The sequence below is a fragment of the Leucopleurus acutus genome (assembly GCF_964270905.1).
Source record: "Leucopleurus acutus genome assembly, chromosome: 20".
Classification (NCBI taxonomy): Eukaryota; Metazoa; Chordata; class Mammalia; order Artiodactyla; family Delphinidae; genus Leucopleurus; species Leucopleurus acutus.
The window spans coordinates 55669876-55679295 of NC_139162.1; the positions used below are offsets into that span (position 1 = coordinate 55669876).

The 9420-nt window shown below is 56.3% G+C and overlaps 1 protein-coding gene across 1 annotated transcript; it reads left to right on the forward strand.

Moving 5' to 3' along the window:
- Positions 1–3189: 3189 nt before the first annotated feature.
- On the forward strand, positions 3190–9132 carry LOC309977417 (leukocyte immunoglobulin-like receptor subfamily A member 6; the record flags this gene model as incomplete). The annotated part of the gene is made up of 12 exons (XM_082863517.1): positions 3190–3418; positions 3602–3886; positions 4034–4336; positions 4563–4859; positions 5109–5411; positions 6073–6123; positions 6832–6939; positions 7286–7328; positions 7414–7451; positions 7676–7728; positions 8509–8673; positions 8751–9132. The coding sequence occupies 12 exons, from the start codon at positions 3190–3192 to the stop codon at positions 8817–8819; spliced, it is 1944 nt and encodes a 647-aa protein (XP_082719643.1). The 3' UTR covers positions 8820–9132.
- Between the last annotated feature and the right edge of the window lie 288 nt (positions 9133–9420).

Below are 9420 nucleotides of genomic sequence, written 5' to 3' on the forward strand. Positions count from 1 at the left end.
TTTCTTTCATTTAATTACACCAAGCACATTGGTAGTTATTCCACCTCTAATTTTAGGCTGTTACTCCCATGTTAACATATGCATTTACATTTTTATTTCTAAACAACTATGCATTCTCCTCCTCCATTAGAGAAGACAATGTTCTCATTATACTTCACCTGAAATATGGGTTCTCTATATACGTGCATGTGCACATCTGTGTGTCTGTGTGCACACGTGTGGGTGCATCTGTGGGTGCGTGTACAAGTTGTGTTAGTTAATTTTTCAGTGCTTTTCATACCATTTTTTTCTCATATGACATCTCACTTTCTCCATTACATCTCTTAGTATTCCTTTCACTGAGTGTGAAAATAGTAAAATATCTAAGAACTTGCGTCTCTGGAAATGCCTTCTCTCACTCTCATTCTCTCTTTATCAAGTTACTTGAAAACATTTCTTATTTCAAACTAAGTGTGTGACTCAACTACTGGGAGAGGCACATACAGGTGATGGGAAAGGGCTCCATCCCCACCAGAACCCTCCTTCTCTCTCAGGAAGACGCAGCCTGACGTGGTGGGCTTGGCGGAATGGACACAGCTCCCGCAGGTCACATGTGGTGGCTGGAACCTCCTCGCAGTTAGGGATTCACCCTCTGATGAGCCTTTCACTTTTGTCCCTTAAAAATAATTTGGCTCAGTGTAAAATTCTTCCCAATAAATTCCCTGAAGGTATTTCTCCAGTATCTTCTGGCTTCGCCTTTTGGTATGGGGTAGTCTGGTCCCAATGAGCTTGTCATTCTCTTAATGGTAATTTGCATTTTCTACAGGAAGTAGTTTCAGGACATTTGTAGGGCCTCAGGAAAGTCGTCCTTGACTTTTTTCAGTTGAAATTTTCACAAAATAGTATTAACCATTTCGAATCGTACAATTCAGTCTGAGATACTTTTTTTTTAATTTAACCTTCATTTTCTTAATTTACCATGAAGGGTCAAGATACAGATGTCACTTTTAAATACAGGCATCCTAGCACTTAGCTGGCCTCTCCTCATCTCTGAAAAATGTTCAATTCTTCATTTCTTTGGCCGTTGTTATACGTCACGACCTTTCCTTCTGACACTTACAATAGATATGACGTGGGCCCTCCTCATTCTATTCCCCAAGTATCTTGAATTTCCATTTCTGGTCTAAGCTTCATTGTGGAACATTTCCTCGATATTGTATTCAATTCCATAACTGGTACCTCAGCTGTCTTGTCCTTGATGGGGTGACGTTTTTTAATGTGTTCATCCTACTGGATTTGTCATCTCTACCTTTTCTAACTCTTAATAACTGCCCTTTCTTCTATAAAATAATCCATATGATTGCCTCCCTTTATTTTTCAGATACTTAAACACGCTTAATTTAAATCGACTGTCATATTCTCCTACTGATTCTTTTTTTCATATTTTTATTTCAGCAAAGCCACTAATTGTGTTGTGATACAATCAAGATATTCACATCAAGTAGGTTCTACATTTTTTTCACCTCTTTATTGGTTTCCTACTGATTCTGTTTCCTTGCCTAGGACACCCCCATGCGTCAGCAGACGGCTGTCCGTAGCACTGTCATCATTACTAGGGTCACTGTGATGTCCATTCCTGTTAAAGGCTCTGCCCTCACACCCCCGGTCTCTCCTAGAAGGCGTCTCCCGGGCTGTCCTGGGAGTCAGGCTGACCAGGGGCGACTGCTGCAACTGCTCTGCCCCGTGCTACCCACCGTCTCAGACTTAGCATCTGCTCACAGCTGTGGCCCCAGGGATGGTCCAATGGGACCCTCACACTCTCACGAGGGTGGACGCCCAGCGCTGACAGTCGTGGACTGAGTCTGTTTCACGCCACACAGGGGAGGTGGCTCAATGCTGACCACGGGCTTGGGGCAGTGAGCAGAGCTATCCCAGTGCCCGTCCAGAAAGGCGGGGAAGTGGGGCCGCAGCTTCAACCTCCACCTGGAGCCCTGACCCCTCCCTGCCTGTGAGGACCTGGGTCCCTCTCTCTGTCCACACAGGTGGGAACCTCCTCCCTATGACCCCCTTGATGATCCCGGTCAGCGGGGGCCACTCAGCCTAGTTCCCTCTTCTTTGGTCTGGTTCCCTCTCCATTTGGGGAACTTTCTTTCTCTTTTACTGCACGTTTCTGTGGGTACGTGTTTCAGAAATACTCAAAACAGCATTTCTCAGTGTTAGGAGCAGAGGAGGGCTCTTAGGTGGGCACCACAACCACCCACTTTGCCGTGGAGTCTGAGCCCAGGATCCTCTCATGTCCCACCCACTGCTGTTGTCACCTGCTCTGGAAATTAACAGTGGTGATCCTGCAATGAACCTGACACCACTGAGCGCACAGCCACGCTGAGGAGTGGGGCTCGCGACAACATGCAGAGGAGGAAACTCAGGCTCAGAAAGGGCACTGCCCTCACGGTTACAAGAGCAGTGGGGACAGAGTTAAATAGAGATGTTTTCCTTCAAAGGGAGACCTCTACCTCAAATCAAGGCCCCCTAAGCTTCCAGGCAGGACGACAGGACGGGGAGGAGAGCCCTGTCCAAGGATCAAGGGCCACCGAGCAGGCAGGAACGCCTCAGGGGCTTGTTCCCAGGAAGGTGGAGTGGACGCTGTTTCAAGATAAAGGGAGAAGTCCCTGAAGAGGGCTGAGACAGAAAGCAAACCCACACTCTGGGGCCAGGGGAGCAGGCATGTATCCTTCCTTATTGCCCTGAACTTCTCCTCTGTGCTCATTGCCACACTGACCTCCATGGAGCTGTAGGCAGATGTTACACGTGTGTCTCTGCTGATCTGAGCTCTGCGGTGCAGCAGGAACCTGCAACCTCCCTGAAGCATCGCCAGGGCCTGGGTGATCCCTGTCCATGGTGAGGACCCCACAGGGACCTGCCGATGGACCGGCTAAGGACGAAGGAGATAAAACGGGGAGGCTCTAAGAGGGAAAGACGAGCTCGGGTCGCCCTCACCTGGAAGGGGCGTCTCAGGAAGACACCGGGTCTGTCATGGGAATGAGAGCCAGGCTCCTGGGGAGGGGCAGTTCCCCTTCCTGTGGGGCTGCTGACGTGACAGTCCCGTGAAGGGGAGGACTAGGCTCCCAGTGGACACAACCTCGGGTCTCCGTCCTGAGGGCACCGTGATCTCCTCCATCTGCACCGCCTGGACCACAGGGACGAGACGCCATGACCCCCAGCCTCACGGCCCTGCTCTGCCTCGGTGAGATGGAGGAGGGGGAGGGGAAGCCCCAGCCAGGGACGGACCCCTCCCCACAGCCAGGCTGCTCTGTCAGGAGACCCCAGGACTCAGGAGGCTCACGGGTAGGAGAGGCGCTGCTCAGGATTCAGGGCGAACCTCTCACAGGGGTCTCTCTTCCAGGGCTGAGTGTGAGCCTGAGGACCCAGGTGCAGGCAGGTGAGTCTGTCCCCAGGTGTCCCACCTCCCTCCTACTCATGGGGACAAGGGGCCACCCCCAGGCAATGGGGTGGGGATCAGCAGTTCTGAGCTGAAGGAGGGGGAGTCCGGGAGGTTGGGGGCTGAGAGCTGGGGACCTGGGGGTGAGGATGTCTTGTGACCCAGCCTCTGATGTCCTTCCAGGCACTCTCCCCAAACCCACCATCTGGGCTGAGCCAGGCTCTGTGATCCCCTGGGGGAGCCCCGTGACCATCTGGTGTCAGGGGACCCTGGGGGTCCGGGTGATCCGTTTGCATAAAGAGGGAAGCTCACCTTCCTGGGACAGACAGCCCTCACTGGCGCCCGGGAACAAGGGCAACTTCTCCATCCCACACATGACACAGGACAATGCAGGGAGATATCACTGTTACTACCTCAGCCTCACTGGCAGGTCAGCGCGCAGTGGCCCCCTGGAGCTGGTGGTGACAGGTGAGAGGACACTCGGGGGTCCCAGCCTCAGGCTCTGCCCTCAGGAAGGGAGTCTGCTCTCAGGCGTGTGTCCCTCTCACAGCCCAGCCCTGGAGGAGGAAAGGGGGGTGTGAGCCCCATTTGACAAGCTCCCTCCTTCTTTCCTAGGGGCCCACAGCAAACCCACCCTCTCAGCCCTGCCGAGCTCTGTGGTGACCTCGGGAGGGACCGTGACCCTCCAGTGTGGCTCATGGCAGCGACTGGACAGGTTCATTCTGACTAAGGAAGGAGAACCCAAGTCCTCCTGGACCCTGGATGCACAGCGAGGCCCCCATGGGCAGACCCAGGCCCTGCTCCCCGTAGGTCGCGTGACCCCCAGCCACAGGTGGATGTTCAGATGCCACGGCTTTTACAGGGACACCCCGCAGGTGTGGTCGGCCCCCAGTGACCCCCTGGAGCTCCTGGTCCCAGGTGAGGAGGTCCCACCCTGGCCTCACATACTTCTTGAGGCACGAGACAGATTATTAGATGCTTTTCTCCCAGGATTGTCCCAGATGAGAGGGTGGGGTGAGGGGGAGCGGGGCGCACAGGACAGAGACACAGAGTGTGAGCGACAGTGAGGCCTGGGGACCAGGATGGGAGAAGGGGCTTCATGGGAGGAACCAGCCCCTACAGCCCAGGGCTGGTCTTCCCCCAGGTGTGTCTGGGAAGCCCTCCCTCCTGACCCTGCAGGGCCCTGTCGTGGCCTCTGGACAGAGCCTGACCCTCCAGTGTCGCTCTGACGTCGGCTATGACAGATTCGCTCTGTCCCAGGAGGGGAGACAGGCCCTCCCCCAGCGCCCTGGCTGGCAGCCCCAGGCTGGGCTCTCTCAAGCTGACTTCCCCCTGGGCCCAGTGACCAACACCCACGCGGGCCGGTACAGATGCTATGGTGGACACAACCTCTCCTCCGAGTGGTCGGCCCCCAGTGACCCCCTGGACATCCTGGTGGCAGGTGAGGAGCCAGCGGGTCAGTCAGGGACCCAGACTCTGCACAGGGATGCTGGGACCAGGCGTGAGGGGTCCCCAGGGAGGGAGGGAGGGAGGGAGACAGAGAGAGATGGGGGTGGGCAGGGAGAGGGAGAGACTCGGAGAAAACAGAGACAGACCGAGATGAGGGGCCTCAGGGAGGCCCTGCTGAGTCGCAGCTCCGCAGTTCGGAACCAGGGGGCAGGTAGCCCCTCACCCCCCTTCCTCTCTCTAGGGTCGTTCCCTGACACACCCTCCCTCTCGGTGCAGCCGGGCCCCGTGGTGGCCTCAGGAGAGAACGTGACCCTGCTGTGTCAGTCAAGGAGCACAAAGGAAACTTTCCTTCTGTCCAAGGAGGGGGCAGCCCGGCCCCCACTGCGTCTTAGATCAAAGTACCGAGGTGGGCATTTCCAGGCCGAATTCTCCATGAGTCCCGTGACCTCAGCCCACAATGGGACCTACAGGTGCTACAGCTCACTCAGCAGTAACCCCTACCTGCTGTCACACGCCAGTGCCCCCCTGGAGCTCACGGTCTCAGGTGAGGGGCCCCAGCCCTGTCCCCTCTGTGTCCCTGTTGTCAGCTCTGAAGGTGACCCCCTTTCTAGGATAGGAGTGAGGGGGGCTCCAAAGGAGAGTCAAGGGAGGGTGATGCGGAGGGGGTCCAGCCTGCAGAGGGACGGAGGGAAACCAGGCCCTCCCGTCCCTGCTGCTTCTCACGTCCGGTCACCAGACTTCTCAGATAGGAGGAGGGGGAAAGCCAAGGGCAGCCCCAGAGCAGAGACAGCACCAGAGTGTGAGCAGAGGGGGGATCCCAGGGAAGCCGCAGCCCCTCACCCAACTACAGGCATTTTCCCAGGATCCTCTGGGGACACCACCACCCACACACAGGGCCCATTTCAAGAGCTGGTGAGCCACTGGGGCCTCTGCCCAATGTGGACACCTGGCCCCAGGCCTGTCCCTTGAGGTCCTCAGCTGCTCTAAATCCTGACCCAATCTCAGCACAGCTTGTGTCCCAGGGGGGCTGGGAGTCAGGTAGAGATGCTGGAGTGACCACAGGCACCAGGAGCTCTGAGGCTGGTGGATGAAGTGTGGGGGTCATGGAGAGGGAATGACCCCTCGGGGCCCATCCTGGGGGAGGAGCAGTGGGCTGACGTGGGGAGAAGCAGCCCCCAACCCTCACCTCCTGTCCTGACACCCAGGAGGCTCTGAAGTTGGGGCCCTTCCCCCCACGGAGCCAGGCCCGCAGACGGGTGAGTGAGGGTCTGTGGGACATGGTGTTGGGCCCAGGGGGGCAGGGCTCAGTTATGGCCTTAGTTCACGTACCTCTGGAGACGCTGACTTGGGCCCCCTTCCCCTGCCTGGGCCTCAGTTTCTCCAAGTGTAAAGGCAGAGAATCGTGGCCCGGAGCTTAGATTTCCTTCAGTTCTGACTTCTGGCTCTGACCTCCCAGGAGAGGAGGCCTCACAGGGAGGCCCCTGAGGATGTGACTGTATGGGGGCCTGTCCCCAGTGCCGCAGTGGTGGTGGCATTGTACAGGGAGGGGGAGGGAAAGATGAAGAGTCCACCGCACACAGCCGGCCCCTCCCCCAGTCCCTGCTGCGGTGGGGGAGGGGAAGGTAACAAGGAAGGACCCTCGGCTCCAGATGAGACCCTCGGACAGGCCCCCCTGCAGATGAGAAGCCCCCAGAGCACAAAGCTGGTGTCCACCTTGGGCGGGGCACGCCAGGAGGACAGCTCAGGGAGCCCACAGCCCTGGGTTCCAATCCCAGCTCTGCCACCTCCAGACTGGGTCACCTGGGGTTGGTGAATTCCCTCTCTGTGCCTCAGTTTCCTCATCTGTAAAATGGGTGGGGTGGGTTAGAGGAGATGAATGCACAGACCCCAGCACGACCCTGCACACAGTAGGCGCTCAATTAAATGGCATCTTGGGCTCATGCATGACGTCACTGGTGCCCCAGGTCTCAAATGGTACCTGAACGTCCTGATCGGGGTCTCGGTGGCCTTCATCCTGCTGCCCCTCGTCCTCCTCGTCCGACACTGGGGTCAGAGCAGACGGAGGAAGTCGGGTGAGTAGGGAACAGGGTGACCCAGACCCCTGGAGGTGGTGGCCTTAGGGCACCAGCCGAAGGGAAACCTAAGAGATGGGCAAGGTCAGCTTAGAAAAAGATTGTCCAGAGTCTGAAACTCAAAAATCTAGAAAGAAAACACGTACTGTCAGCTGACATGTGTAATCTAAGGTATTTTCCTCTTTTGCAATCTCATGAAGTGTTGAAACATGTACGCAAGTATGAGTTCAGGTCTCCTTCTTTCCTCCTGAATCCCGTGTGAGGGGCGGGGGTCATAAGAGTCCCAGGGCCGAGCCTCTGTCATCTGCCCCAGCCCAGGGCGAGGCTGATTTCCACCCTCCCGCAGGGGCTGCAGACCCAGAGCCCAAGGACACAGGCCTGCAGAGCAGGTAACTCCCGCCCCGAAGACCCCCAGGCCCGCCCCGCCCGCAGCTCCCCCTCATTCTCCCCCTAACACGCCCGCCTCCTCCCCAGCTCCTGCCCAGCCGCCGCCGCCCAGGACCAGGCCCTCTGTGAGCAGAAGAGGATGGGGTGGGGGACACAGGGTTCTGGAGGCACCTGTGTGGGGGAGGGGAAGGCTGGGAAGGGGTGGGCTCATGGGGTGCGGACTGAAACCCCACACTTCCCCTCACCCCTGGGTCTCAGTGGCCCCTTCTGGATGCACTGCAGGGGCTCCAGCCCTGAGGGATCTCAGGGGATCCCACCAAGCGATACACACCCTGTTCTGCCCCAGCAGATGCTGCCGTGAAGGACACACAGCCAGAGGACGGGGTGCAGCTGGACCATCCGGTGAGACCCCTGCTCCTGTCCAGGCCACCAGAGACCTTCTTGTTGCCAAACTCAGTCCAATGGACACGTCTCTGTCCTCACATCCCAGCTCCAGCAGCGTCCCACACTGACCTCTCCTTCCGGGCTTCCTGGGTCATCCTGCTGTGACTCTACCCCTCCTGCTTCCTTGTGACCTCATGGCCCCTCCTTCGGGGTCCCCTTTCCTGGCTCCCCGTCCTCTGTCTGACCTTCTGGCGTTGCAGAGAAGCCCCACATCTCAAGAGGATTTGTGAATAAGTGAATCACCTGAAAGTCCCCAGGCCCCCTTCCTTCATTCACCCAAAAGTGGTGCACAAGGAGAGCGCATCCCCCCGGCTCCCTGTAGGTGCTGCAGGTGCAGCAGGGAGCTCACCTGGTAGGTGAGAAGACTATATGTAAAGAAGCAGGTAGCGTCCTAGAATGCAAGGTCCCGATAAGGAAAGTAAAGCAAGAGAAGGTGACAGAGTGCATGGTGGGGGGGCAGCAAGTGCAAAGGTCCTGAGGCAGGGACGTGCTTTTGCAGGAAGATGGCCGTGCAGCTGGAGCCAAATGTGCAAGGGAGATAACATGTTAATACTGAAATCAGAACCGTAGAAAGAATCCAGAGGCTCCAAGGTGTCAGGAGGTCCCCAGAGCTTCCATCAGGAAAGTGACCTGACCTAAGGTTTTAAAGCATCACTCTGCCAACACAGTGGAAAGCTGACGGAAGGAGATCACAGTGGATCCAGGAAGTCCCCTTTCTGTCCTACTCTCTCCCTCCAGCAGAACAGGCAGGATGCAGACCCCCAGCAGGGGATGTACGCCCAGGTGAACCACTCAAGATCAAGACTAAGGCGGGGGGTGGCCACCTCTCCTTCCTCCCTGTCGGGGAGATTGCTGGACAAGAAGGACAGACAAGCGGAAGAGGACGAGCAGAGGGACGGTCAGGTGAGTCCCATCCTGTCCGGGACCCCAGGCTTCCCCCACCCCAACCACACACCCTCCCTCCCTCTCCCCCACTGCAGGCCGCCGCATCTGAAGCCCCCCAGGATGTGACCTATGCCCAGCTGAACCACTCGACCTTCAGACGGTAGACTGCAACCCCTGCCCCCCAGTCAGGGGAGCCCCCAGAAGAGCCCAGCGTGTATGCTGCTCTCGCCGTCCGCTAGCCCAGGAAGGACCCAGACCCCACGCTCCAGGGAGGAAGACTGCACGGACCCCGGAAGGCACAGGAGCTGCCTGCCTGCAGTGGACACCGCCTAACGACCATCAGACAGCCTGGACTCCCAACACAGACCACCAGGAGCCCCTGGGGCCCTTTGGCAGTCACCTGATTCTACCCTCAAAGATAACTAATATCCTTACATTTGGGAAATAATGCAACAGACTGCTCAAAAATCAATGTGTGAGTTGAAAACCAAAATCGAAAAAAAAAAAACAAACAGAAAAACAAAACAGAAGTGGGAAAATGTTTTCAATGAATGATAATGCAAATAATACACATCAAACATATGAAATGAGAAAATTAAAAATCATGAATGAATATATTAGAAAAGGCTTCAAAAAAATCGATGACCTAACATATCATACCAAGACTTCAGGAAAAAATAGCAAATTATTTCAAATGAAGGTAGAAGGTGGGAATAATAATGACAAGGGTAGCTAATAATGAAGACAACCAAAAAGTAGAGAAAA